At 40.0% G+C, this 13,860-nt stretch overlaps 1 protein-coding gene across 1 annotated transcript in view; it reads left to right on the top strand.

Moving 5' to 3' along the window:
• LOC110126285 (collagen alpha-4(VI) chain-like) overlaps nt 1-13,860 on the top strand; it is a 113,153-nt gene that overhangs the window by 16,747 nt on the left and 82,546 nt on the right. Inside the window, 4 exon segments of the mRNA XM_070466998.1 lie at nt 98-176; nt 3,735-3,880; nt 4,045-4,137; nt 7,089-7,142. Coding sequence (XP_070323099.1) covers nt 98-176; nt 3,735-3,880; nt 4,045-4,137; nt 7,089-7,142 — 372 coding nt within the window.

Genomic DNA, 13,860 nt, shown 5'->3' with positions numbered 1-13,860 from the left:
TCACAGCACCTGTATTCTCCATTGCCTTTTCCCAATTCCCTCCCCTCCTCCTCTCTCTCGAGGCTTCTGCAAGCCCCTCCTCTCTCATAAACAACAGGTCCTGTTAGTGTTTACAGATGGACTGGATGATGATCTAGAGAAACTGAAGGAAGCATCTGAGCTTCTCGGCAGCAAAGGTAAGGGCAGGGCGTTGCCCTGCGGGGGCCGTATTCCTCCAGCAGGGCCGACAGTCTTGCAGATTTCCAGACGCTGACCCCAGGTCATGGGACCTTATGCCCTTGAAGCTGACAGTCTCCCTCTTCATATGAACTGGGGGCTATTCAGGGCTGAGAGACCCCAGACTCCACATCCTCAGTACTTGCTGAGGGTCGCTCTGAGTGAGACAGAACTGACCAATTACCAGCCTGGCGTCTGCTTTGGAGGGTCGCAGGGGCAGCTCCTGCTTCTTGTGGAGTGGGTGGTCTCTGTTCTTTTAGGCTCTCTGGGAGCCATATGTCTCTTTTTTCCTAAACTAAAGTCACCCTAGGCCTTCTTCCCCTGCCTTTCCTCCCGCCTTCTCCCTGACTTTTTCTCTTTAGTCGACTCCAGGGGCTGCTGCACAATATATACGTACATGCCAGTCAGTTCTGTTGCTCAGTCGTGTCCAACTCCTTGCGACCTCATGGACTGCAGCATGCCAGGCTTCCCTGTCCATCACCAACTCCCAGACTTTACTCAGACTCATATCCATCGAGTCGGTGATGTCATCCAACCATCTCATCCTCTGTCGTCCCCTTCTCCTGCCGCCTTCAATCTTTCCCAGCACCAGGGTCTTTTCCAATGAGTCAGTTCTTCACATCAGGTGGTCAAAGTACACATCTGTCCATATACTCTAAATATCATTGGTTTACATTATTATATTTATTTCAGGTGCCCAACATAGTGATTCCATATTTTTATAGATTGTGATCCATTTAAAGTTGTAAAATATTGGCTTTATTCACTGTGTGGTACAATATATTCCTGTAGCCTATTTATTTTATACATGGGAGCTTGTATTTCTTAATCCACTCCCCACTGGTAATGACTAGTTTGTTCTCTGTATCTATGAGTCTGTTTCCATCTTGTTATATTCACTTGTATGTTTTATTTTTTATGTTCTACACATAAGTGATAACATAAAGTATTTGTCTTCTGCCTGAGTTACTTCACCAAGTAAAATACTCTCTAGGTCCATTCATGTTGTTGCAAATGGCAAGGTTCCATTCTTTATGGCTGAGTAATATACCCTTGTGTATACAATTGACCCTTGAACAACCTGGAGGTTAGGGGTGCCAACTGTCCCTGCAGTTGAAAATCCATATGTAACTTTATGGTTAGCCTGCTGTATCCACAATTCAATCCACTCCACAGATTCAACTGGCCATACATCATTATAGTACATGTATAGCCATACACCACTGTAGTATTATAGTACTTAATTATTGAAAAAATTTGCATTGTAGGTGGACCCATGCAGTTCAAATCCATGTTGCTCAAGAGTCAGCTGTATTTAACCCCATCTTATTTATCCATTTATCTACCCATGAATACGTAGGTTACTTCCATATCTTGGCTATTGTAAGTAGTACTGCTATGAACATTGGGTTGAATTTATCTTTGAATTAGTGTCTTTGTCTTCTTTAAATATATACCAAAATGTAGAATTGCTAGATCATATGGTAGTTCTTTTTAGTTTTCTGAGGAAACTCCACACTGTTTTCCACAGTGGCTATACCAACTTACATTCCCACCAACAGTGTAGGAGGGGTCCCTTTTCTCCACATCCTCACAACATTTGTTGTCTACAGACTTTCTGATACTAGCAATTCTGACAGGTGTGAGGTCACACCTCATTGTGGTTTTGATTTGCGTTTCTCTGATGATTAGTGATGTGAATATCTTTTCATGTGCCTGTTGGTCATCTGTATGTTTTGGAAAAACATCTATGCAGGTCTTCTTCCCATTTCTTGATTGGGTTGCTTGCTTTTCTGATATTGAATTGTATGAGCTGTTTATAAATTTTGGATATTAACCCCTTATTGGTCATAACATTTGCAAATATCTTCTCCCAATTCTGTAGGCTGTTTTTTTCATTTTGCTGATGGCTTTTTTGATTTTAGGTCCTATTTCTTTCTTTCTGCTTTTGTTTCCTTTGCTTTAGGAGATAGATCCAAAAAATAACAGAACAATTTATGTCAGGGTGTTCTGCTTATGTTTTCTTCTAGGAGTTTTATGGTTTTTGATTCTCTATTTAAGTCTTTTTATCCATTTTGAGTTTTTTTGTATATAGTATGAGAAAATGTTCAGATTTAATTATTTTACATGTTCAGTTTTCCCAGTACCATTACTAAAGAAATTGTCTTTTCTCTGTTAGATAGTTCTGCCTCTCTTACCATAGATTAATTGACTATGAGTATGTGGAATTATTTCTGGGCTCTTTATTCTGTTCTACTGGTATATGTGTCTGTTTTTGTGCCAGTGTGTGTCTGTTTTGATGACTGCAACTTTGTTGTATCATCTGAAATCAGGGAGCGTAGTACTTTTAGCTTTGTTCTTTTTTTCTCAAGGTTGCTTTGGCAAATCAGGGTCTTTTGTCATTCCATATAAAATTTTGGATTATTTGTTCTAGTTATGTGAAAAATGTCCTGGGTATCTTAGTAGGCATTGCATTAAATGGGATATTTCTGTGACAACTTGCTTTCAGCTTAATTTAATGCATAGATTGCCACTGGAAGTGTAAAATGTTACAACTTCTCTGGAAGGGAATTGGGAGTAAATGACAAAGGACTGCAAATTCTGCCTCTCTGCTAGATCTGCAATTCCATTTCTAGGAATTCATTTTAAGGAATACTTAAGAATATGTATACAACTTTTAACCGTAAGATTTTACGGCAGCCTGTTTATAATAGCAAAAAGCTGATGGGCATGTGTGTGGGTCTGTGTATCAATTTGATGTCTAAAATATTAATGCTATTATTTGTTCTGATGTAATTCTACAGGACTTTTTAGCCAAATTTACAAAGTATTCTTTTCCATATGTTTTCCGCTTTGCGGAAAAACCCAGATGACCTATTAGTGCTTGCATCAACAGAAGAAGCTAAATACAGTGTGCAACCTTCAAATCTCGGAGGGGCAGAGTTCCCTGAGGCAGGCCTTCTGTATAAACAGTATCTTTTTAGTGGAAAAAAAAACACAACAGGAAACCAAGTTTAAAGAAAAAGAAACAGATCTAAAGGTGGAGTCAGAATTGGCTCTTTCCTACAACAAGACTACTGGCCCTTTGTTGCAAAACCTCTATATAACCCAGCTCCTCCCCTTGCCTCCTGGGAGCAGTTCTCTCAGGGTGACTTGAGATGCTGTCTCCTGGGCTTGAAGTTCTGAAAATTCCCACCAAATAACACATAACTTTTAGGTTGCGAATATTTTTTAAGTTGGCAGAAACAAAAAACATGGTCTACAAGAGGGCTCTGAGAGTCCTTCCTGGTTCCACCTAACTGTTTACCTTTTAGTTGCCAGGATTGAAAGGTATCAGACCAATTCTTTAGGAAGGCACGCAGTGAGCTGGCTTTGATTTGAGGAAAAAAACACAGTTTGGGAAAGAGACAGATGAGGATATAGGAAGGATAGGATGATGGATGGATATCTGGGGCCAAAACAAGTCAGACTATTAGAAAGACATGCAAGGAAATCTCCCACCTGTTGGTCTTTTGAAGGATTCTCTGGACTCCTGACTATTGGCCTTAAAGGCCTCCATAAATTAGAGGAGCTCCAGGAGCTAGAATTTGGCAGAGGATTTGCGTATAATCAACCTCTGAGCATCACACTGCACACCCTTCTGAGCATCTTACTGAAGCAACTTGTAAGTTTTCCTTTTTTTAAACATCATCCTTTTCTAAGTCTGTTCATGCTAATATTTCTAAAACCTTGAGGGAATTTTGTTTCTTTAGTGTATAATGTGCTGTAGGTTAATACAGCATTGGAAAAAACCAAAAAACCATTATGTGAGATGGGTTTTGTTTTCAGGACACAATTGTAGAAAGAACATGCTGCAATAGGTATGCTAAGTGCTTTGGAGAGGACAGGCACAGAGGTGATGGTGGGAGCCCAGGGGGAAAGGTGAGTTCTTGCTGGGTGTGTGTGGGGGAGGGGAGAGGGATTTTGTATCCATTACACTGGAGGCCTGTGTTAGATCTTTAATACACCTTTTCTGATTCTGTCCTCTTAACAGACCTCTTTTACAGGCATAAAATTGAGGCTCAGAGAGGGAACACCATTTTCCTGAAGTTGCCCATTTACAAAGAGGCATTTTAGGGTTTCAGCCCCTGTCTGCTTGACTCCAGGGCTCATATCCTTTCCACTATACAATGCTGTCTCCTTACTTTTATTTGACACTTTCGCAGGTTCTACCACTACACAGAAGTTTTCACTCATCCACAAAATTGTCACTTGTCCACTATCTGTTTTCTTTACGGTATTCAAAGCCTCTTCCCCTCTGATCTAATATCCTATTTTATACCAGTAACCTCAGAGGATAGATACAGTCACTGGTTTACTGGTGGTTGATTTGCATCTCTCTGTTAATTCTGTAGTTAAGTGATAGGAAAATTACGGCTTCCTACAGTTCCTTAAGGGGGACTGTCTCATTAGAAATGGTCCTCAGATACCCAGGGACACAAGGTTCCATTCTCACAGGACTAGAGCCTCATGATGGGTGGGTAATCACAAATTCATGTGGAAGGTTGAATCAAACCCATTGGTTTTTACATTGTCTTTTTCTAAGATTTTCCATGAGATGGTTAGAATGAGCTCTTACTGACTTTGTAGATCAATCTTAATTTTGAACAGTGCATAATTACTTTTTGAAAAATAAATTGCAATCATGCCTTAGCACTAGATTTTTCTCCCCCCTCTTATTATTCTTAAATATAGGATTGGAAGGTCAGAAAATCAAGCTTGGGAACCTTGATTATTTTTTTAACAACTTGTTTTGAGACCAAAGATTGACAGGTCCTGAATTCTTGATTTCTTTGCCCTGTCTGTTAGTGCCTGGATGTATTACTTTCATCTTTGTTAATTACAAATAGACTATGGCTCTCACATTTTATTTACTGTATTTTAGACTTAATAAACATCTCTGGCTATAAAATGGTAAGCCAGACTTCCTTGAAAGGAAATAGTTTGTGTATTTAGAAATCTAAGAAGAGTAAAATGAGAGAGTGAAGGATTGAGTCATACAGAAATAGACAACCATTTCTCAAAAGTTATATGGGCTCTTGTTGTTGTTAAGTCGCTCAGTTGTGGCCGACTCTTTGCGACCACATGGACTGCAGCATACCAGTCTTCCCAGTCCTTCATCATCTCCCGGAGCTTGCTCAAACTCATGCCCATTGAGTCAGTGATGCCTTCCAACCATCTTATCCTCTATCATCCCCTTCTCCTCCTGCCTTCAGTCTTTCCCAGCATCAGGGTCTTTTCCAATGAGTCGGCTCTTCACATCAGGCGGCCAAAGTATTGGCGCTTCAGCTTCAGCATGAGTTCTTCCAATGAATATTCAGAATTGATTTCCTTTAGGATTCACTGGTTTGATACCCCTGCAGTCCAAGGGACTCTCAAGAGTCTTCTCCAACACCACAGTTCAAAAGCATCAATTCTTCTGTGCTCAGCCTTCTTTATGGTCCAATACCTTTAAACTTAAAACTTTAAACCTTACAGGCTGTAACACCTGTAACCTTACTGACATTTTGTAAAACCAGTTCAAAGCTCTCTAAAGTTTTCCTCAAACATTTAATTTGGAACTATTTTGGCTTGGATTTTCATGATGGAATGGCTTGAAAATGTGTTTTAGAGAAAAAAAAAATAGGTTGATGTACCAGGCTGTTAAGACAAACAGGTATTCAAGTTTTCACTTTCAGTTCAGTTCAGTTCAGTCGCTCAGTCCTGTCCGACTCTTTGCAACCCCATGGAGTGCAGCACACCAGGCTTCCCTGTCCATCACCAACTCCCGGAGTTTACTCAAACTCAAATCCATCGAGTCGGTGATGTCATCCAGCCATCTCATCCTCTGTCACCCCCTTCTCCTCCTGCCTTCAATCTTTCCCAGCATCAGGGGCTTTTCAAATGAGTCAGTTCTTTACATCAGGTGGCCAAAGTATTGGAGCTTCAGCTTCAGCATCAGTCCTTCCAATGAATATTCAGGACTAATTTCCTTTAGGATGGACTGGTTGGATCTCCTTGCAGTCCAAGGGACTCTCAAGAGTCTTCTCCAATACCACAGTGTAAAAGCATCAATTCTTCGGTGCTCAGCTTTTTTCATAGTCCAACTCTCACATCCATACATGACTACTGGAAAAACCATAGCTTTGACTAGATGGACCTTTGTTGGCAAAGTAATGTCTCTGCTTTTAATATGCTGTCTAGGTTGGTCCTAACTTTTCTTCCAAGGAGCAAGCATCTTTTAATTTCATGACTGCAGTCACCATCTGCAGTGATTTTGGAGCCCCCAAAATAAAGTCTGTTATGTTTCTATTGTTTCCCCATCTATTTGCCGTGAAGTGATGGGACCAGATGCCATGATCTTAGTTTTCTGAATGTCAAGCTTTAAGCCAACTTTTTCATTCTCCTCTTTCACTTTCATCAAGAGGCTCTTTAGTTCTTCTTTGCTTTCTGCCATAAGGGTGGTGTCATCTGCATAGCTGAGGTTATTGGTATTTCTCCTGGCAATCTTGATTCCAGCTTGTGCTTCATCCAGTCCAGCATTTCTCATGATGTACTCTGAATAGAAGTTAAATAAGCAGGGTGACAGTATACGGCCTTGACATACTCCTTTTCCTATTTGGAACCAGTCTGTTTTTCCATGTACAGTTCTGACTGTTTCACTTTAAGACAGGCCAAGAGTATTTGTTTCTATATGCCTCTGTGCATTATGCTTGACATTTAGTAGATTATTAATAAAATGTCAACTCAGTGAGACAAGGGTGTCTATCACTATTAATTTTTATTTCATGTAGATTTGAGAAATGAAGGATTTGCAGTCCATGTTATTTATTTTGATTTCTTTTTTTCCTCAGGGAGAGAGAGGTTCTGATGGGTTACCTGGTTACCCTGGTGAAGAAGGTATTTGTGTAAGTGCTGAATCTTATCTTTTTCTTCAAAAGAATATGGTAAAAGGGGTCAAATATTAGTCATACTTAATTGCGCTTAAGTAATAAATTAAAGAGAACCAAAGCCATTCTTACAACAAGATCACTGAGATTCTGTCCTGACTGGCTGAAAAGGTGATGGAGTTATAGTCACCCACTGATGCTTTGCGTATAACCCTGGATGCATCCTGGGGTGAGGAAAACTTCTCCAACGTGATTGACTGTGGATAACAATGTGTATTGTGGGAGAGAACTGTCAGCTTGGAGACTGGAGTTTACCACCTTAGAGGTCAAAACTGAAATAATTTAAAATTATTCATTTTATTTCAAAATAACAAAAATAAACCCATTGCAGAAATGATGCATTCTTTTATGAAAACATCATGTATTTTCCAAAATAAAATATTTTAGTGACTTTTTTTTTTTTGTAGTTTTATGTGTCTTTAATGTCTAACTTCTTAGAGAATAACTGCACTGCTAAATCTGCTTCTGTCCCGAGTCTGTTGTGATGTAGCTTGGTTGTTGACTTAAAAACTCTGCTGTATACTTGGGAGAGAATATGAGTGAAAAAAGAAAGCACAGCATTTTATTGTAATTGGGAAAACAGTTTTAGCTTTGTGAGCACCCTTTCTCAAAAGGTCTTGGGGACCTGTGGGGTCCCAGGACCAAACTTTTCATACTATGGGTGTACACAGGTATTAATGTTCTACGCTCCACTTAGAATAGCAAGTTACTTTATTATTCTGAACATTTAGAGTGTTTGAATTTGCAAAGTAAGCAGAAATTAAAGAAAATTGCTGAGACCTATGTAAGTGGATCTGTTTCTTTGATTACGTTTGTGGGAGAATTGCCCAACTTTTCCTTTTGTCTTGGTAAGCATGGTCTCAGATGTTAGAAATACATTCAGAAATGTGAGTTGTGAACTTTTGTTATTTTACTTAGCAGTAGTGATAATATTGCTTCCTGTTTTTATGATGTTTTAAGATGTTGTCTAAGTGTTATTTTTTTCTGTTTGGTTTGTGGTTCAGTGAGCCTGGTCAAGCTTAAGAGAATAACTTAAGATCTGACCAACCTGTTAGGCCATTGATACTAATTTCAAACAAATACCATCTTCAAGCCTGCCTCTGTCTAGGATGGGTGATGATTTTGTCCCCATTCTCTAATGTCTTAACACCCTAAAATCAAGATGTTTTATAAAGATCCCCTAATACAGAGCTAGGAATATAATGTGAGTGCTATACATAGTCTTATATAATTAAAACATTTTAAATAGCTGCCTTAAAGAAAGCTTAAAAAAAAAAAGGTGAAGTTAATTTTAGTAACATTTTACTTAACTCAATAAACCCTAAGTGTAACCAACATGTAATTAATATAAAAGTCGAGATAGCTTACTTTAAGAAACATGCTGCCTTTGAAATCCAGTGTGTATTTTGTACTTAGATCACATCTCAAATGCATCACATCAGTATCACCATGTGATAGCATAGCTCAGCAGGGCCTGTCATTTTTGCATTTCTCACAAGAGAGGCGACTTCTAACTATGTAGTCCTCTGAATGGCTTTTAAAGTTGCTTTCCTGAAAAGCAGGTCAGGTTGGACTTAAGGTCAGACTTCTGCTCAATAGCAGAAGTACAGTTGCAGGCAGACAGGTTTTAGAATGTGCCCAGAATTTGTAAGTTCAAGTTCAAAGTGTCCGAGTCTTTCCGAATCCAAGTTCCTACTGCTCATCTCAAGACAGGTCAATCAGCTGAGAGATAGGTGTTTGGCCAGGAAACAGCAACTTTATTTGGAAAGCCAGCAGACTGAGAGAGTGGACTAGAGTCCCACAGAACCATCCAGCCCAGGTTTGAATGCCAGTTCTTTTTATGGAGCGAAGAGAGGCAAGTGACGAGGTCAAGGAAAAGAGGTGTATATTGTTGCAAGCCAGATTGGAGGGTTTGTGCTAATTTTTTCTTTCCCACATCCATTCATGGGTAGGTCCAGTCAGTATGCTTCCTTTGAGCTAAACAAAGGTATTTTGGCTTAACACAGGAGTGGGAGGCAGGGTTAACTGAGATGGGCCATTATGTATACTTAAGCTGTAGGCAACATCCCTTTGGTGATTAACTTGCAGCAGAAACCGTAGAGTGTAAAGGTTGTTTTACTGAACCCGAGCCTGTGTCCGCATGCAGAGCAAAGCCAAACACTGCACTGGAGCTGGAGCACGCAAAGGTTCATCTCAGGTTAAGAAGGAAGAAGGGGCAGGTGGTCCCCCCAAACCTGAACTCTCTGAGAGCGTGGGTTTCAGCAAAGTGTTTTAAAAGGCCAGATGGGGGAGGGGCATCCCAGGTGTGTGATCAGTTCATGCACAATTCTCTGATTGGCTGATAGTGAGGTAACAGGGCTGTTAGGTTAACCTTATCGGCCCTTAGGCACCAGTAGGCCTGGGGGCTACCTGCTCATGATCATCTAGTAGCTAATTTCTTCCATTTGGTGGTGGTTTTAGCATCTGAAGAACTCAGTAAATATGGTCAAATACCATTATCTAGGTACTGCAGAGAGGAGCTACAACAGAGGGCATGGGGGAGGGATCCATCCCCAGCAGGGTCCTGCTTGGTTACAATTAAAGTAAAAGAAACCCATGCAACCTGGAGTCAGATTTGTACTTCCCTATTACAGGAAGACAAGTAGCTAACTGTTTCAGGTATCTATTTCCCCCTGCCCCCAACCCCAACAACAACAACAGCAAGAACACCCACGGTGGTAGAAAACAACAGTCACCCCCTGGGACGCTGGGTGGGGAAACTGAAAAAGGAACTGTTTCCTGCTGTTTGCTGGGTTTCTGGGGTCTCTCCCACTTCCCTCTGCCCCTTGGTTCACTTGCCGCCTGTCCTGAAGCCTGGGGCTGGAGGACCGCTGCTCAGGCGGCTTCCTCTGCATCCCTGGAGGGGCTGGGAGGCAGAAGGGCAGGCTGAGGGGGAGTGGCAAGGCTGCAGGTTCTCACAGGGAGGGGCCATGCAAGAGCCAGGGCTGAAGCTTGCTGGCCACATTCTGTTGGTTGCAAGGGTGTCACTAAATCCAGACCAGATTCCAGACGGGGTGGGGGGTTAGACTCCCCCTCTTGATGTGGGAGTGAAAGGCCACAGAACAGAGGAGTGTGGAGGTTTCCCTGTGGCCGTCTTTGGAAAATACAGTCTGCCAGACTCGTGGAGGCTGTATATTTTCAAATTTTACCTGTAATGAGATTTATGGATTTTGAAGAAAATTAGAGAGACCAAGGGAACTTTTCATGCAAAGAGGTGCACAATAAAGGACAGAAATGGCGTGGAACTAATAAATGCAGAGGGTATTAAGATGAGTTATCTTTGAGAAGACTAACAAAACTGACAAACCCTTAGCTAGACTCACCAAAAGAAAGAAGAATCAAATCAACAAAATTAGAAATGAAAAAGGAGAGGTTACAACAGACAATGCAAAAATACAAAGGATCATAAGAGACTATTATGAGCAACTATATGCCAATAAGATGAACAACCTGGAAGAAATGGACAGATTCTGAGAAAAGTTCAATCTTCCAAGGCTGAATCAGGACAAAATAGAAATTAGGAAGATGCCAATCACAAGCACTGGAATCAAAACTGTGATTAAAAAAAAATCTCCCCAAACACAAAAGCCCAGGACCAGATGGCTTCACAGGTGAATCCTATCAAACAGATAGAGATGAGCTAATGCCTATTCTTCTAAAACTCTTTCAAAAAATTGCAGAGGAAGGAGCACTTCCAAACTCATTGGCCTCATATGAGGCCACCATCACCTTGATACCAAAACCAGACAAAGATGACACATAAAAAGAAAATTATAGGCCAATATCACTGATGAACTTAGATGCAAAAATCCTCAACAAAATTCTCAAAACAGAGTTCAACAACACATTAAAAAGATCATACACCATGATCAAGTTGGTTTATGCCAAGGATGCAAGGATTCTTCAATATATGCAAAGCAATCAACGTGATATACCATATTAACAAACTGAAAGATAAAAGCCATATGATAGTCTCTATAGATGCAGGAAAAGCCTTTGACAAAATTCAGTACCTATTTAAGATAAAAACTCTTCAAAAAATGGGCATAGACAGAACCTACCTCAACGTAGTAAAGGCCATATATGTTAAACCCATAGCAAACATTATTCTCAATGTTGAAAAACTGATGCATTCCCTCTAAGATCAGGAACAAGACAAGGGCGTCCATGCTTATCACTATTATTCAACATAGTTTTGGAAGTCCTAGCTATGGCAATCAGAGAAGAAAAAGAAATAAAAGGTATCCAGGTTGAAAAAGAAGAAGTAAAAATCTCTCTCTTTGCAGATGACATAAAACTAAACATAAAATCCCTAAAGATACTATCAGAAAATTACCAGAGCTAATCAGTGAATTTAGCAAAGTTTCAGGATACAAAATCAATACACAGAAACCACTTGCATTCCTATACACTGACAATGAAAAATCAGAAAGAGAAATTAAGGACTCAATCCCATTCACCATTGCAGCAAGAAGAATAAAATATCTAGGAATAAACCTACCTAAGAAGACAAAAGAGCTGTGTATAGAAAACTGTAAGACACTGATGAAAGAAATCAAAGACAACATAAACAGATGGAGAGATATTCTATGTTCCTGGGTTGGAAGAATCAATATTGTGAAAATGATTATACTACCAAATGCAATCTACAGATTCAATGTGATCCGTATCAAATTACCAATGGCATTTTTTTTAGAGAACTAGAACAACAACAACAAAAATCTCACAGTTCATATGGAAACACATAAGACCCCGAATACCCAAAGCAGTCTTGAGAAAGAAGAATGGAACTGGAGGGATCAACCTGCCTGACTTCGGACTATCCTACAAAGCTACGGTCATCAAGACAGTATGGCACTGCCACAAAAGCAGAAACATAGACCATGGAAACAAGATAGAAAGCCCAGAGATAAACCCACATACCTATGGGCACCTTATTTTTGGCAAAGGAGGCAAGAATATACAATGGGGCAAAGACAGGCTCTTCAATAAGTGGTGCTGAGAAAACTGGATAGCTATGTGTAAAAGAATGAAATTCGAACACTGTCTAACACCGTACACGAAGATAAACTCAAAATGGATTAATGACCTAAATGCAAGACCAGAAACAATAAAACTCTTAGAGGAAAATATAGGCAGGGCACTCTATGACATAAATCACAGCAAGATCCTTCATGACCCACCTCCTAGAGTAATGGAAATAAAAAAAAAATAAACAAGTGGGACATAATTAAACTTTTGCACTTTTGCACAGTGAAGAAAACTATAAACAAAGTGAAAACACAACCCTCAGAATGGGAGAAAATAATAGCAAATGAAACAACTGTCAAAGGATTAGTTTCCAAAATATACAAGCAGTTCATAGAAGTCAATACCAGGAAAAAACAAACCCATCAAAAAGTGGGAAAAAGACTGAAACAGACATTTCTCTGAAGGAGGCCTACAGATGGCTAATAAATGCATGAAAAGATGCTCAACATCACTCATTATTAGAGAAATGCAAATCAAAACTGCATTGAGATATCACCTCATACCAGTCAGAATGGCCATCATCTAAAAGTCTACAAACAATAAATGATGAAGAGGGTGTGGAGAAAAGGGAACCCTCTTGCATTGTTGGTGGGAATGAAAACTGCTACAACAACTATGGAAAACAGTATGGAGATTCCTTAAAACACTCGGAATAAAACCACCATATAACCCAAGAATCCCACTACTGGGCATGTACACCGAGGAAACCATAGTTGAAAAAGATCCATGCACCCCACTCTTCACTGCAACACTGTTTACAATAGCTAGAACCCGGAAGAAACCTAGATGTCCATCAATAGATGAAAGGATAAAGAAAATGTGGTATATACATACAATGAAATATTACTCAGCCATAAAAAGGAATGCATTTGAATCAGTTCTAATGAGGTGGATGAACCTAGAGCCTATTATACAGAGTGAAGTAAGTCAGAAAGAGATTCTAGAAAGCTGGTACTGGTGAAATTATTTGCAGGGCAGCAATGGAGACACAGACATAGAGAACAGACTTAAGGAAACAGTGGGGTCGGGGGGAAGGAGAGAAGGGGAGGTAGGGAGAGAGTAACAGGGAAACACACATCACCATGTATAAAATAGATAGTCCATGGGAATCTGCTGTATGGCTCAGGGAACTGAAACTGGGGCTCTTCAACAACCTAGAGGGGTGAGATGGGGAGGGAGGTAGGGGGAGGTTCAAGAGGGAGGGGAACCTATGGCTGATTCATGTTGATGTTTGACAGAAACCAACCCATACTGTAATCATCCTTCAATTAAACATAAATAAATTAAACAAGCAAAAAAAAAAAAAAAAAGCCAGCAAATTTTGGAAAACCTAGCAGTGACCACAGGACCGGAAAAGGTCAGTTTTCTTTCCAATCCCAAAGAAGGGCAATGCCAAAGAATATTCAAACTACTGCATAGTTGCACTCATATCACATGCTAGCAAGGTAATGCTCAAAAAACCTTCAAACTAGGCTTCAGCAGTATGTGAACCAAGAAATTCCAGATGTACAAGCTGGAATTAGAAAAGGCAGAGGAACCAGAGATCAAATTGCCAACATGCGTTGGATCATAGAAAAAGCAAGGGAATTCCAGAAAAACATCTATT

This window comes from Odocoileus virginianus, chromosome 4, assembly GCF_023699985.2.
Source record: "Odocoileus virginianus isolate 20LAN1187 ecotype Illinois chromosome 4, Ovbor_1.2, whole genome shotgun sequence".
NCBI lineage: Eukaryota > Metazoa > Chordata > Mammalia > Artiodactyla > Cervidae > Odocoileus > Odocoileus virginianus.
This window is presented reverse-complemented; position numbering and strand designations above follow the sequence as displayed.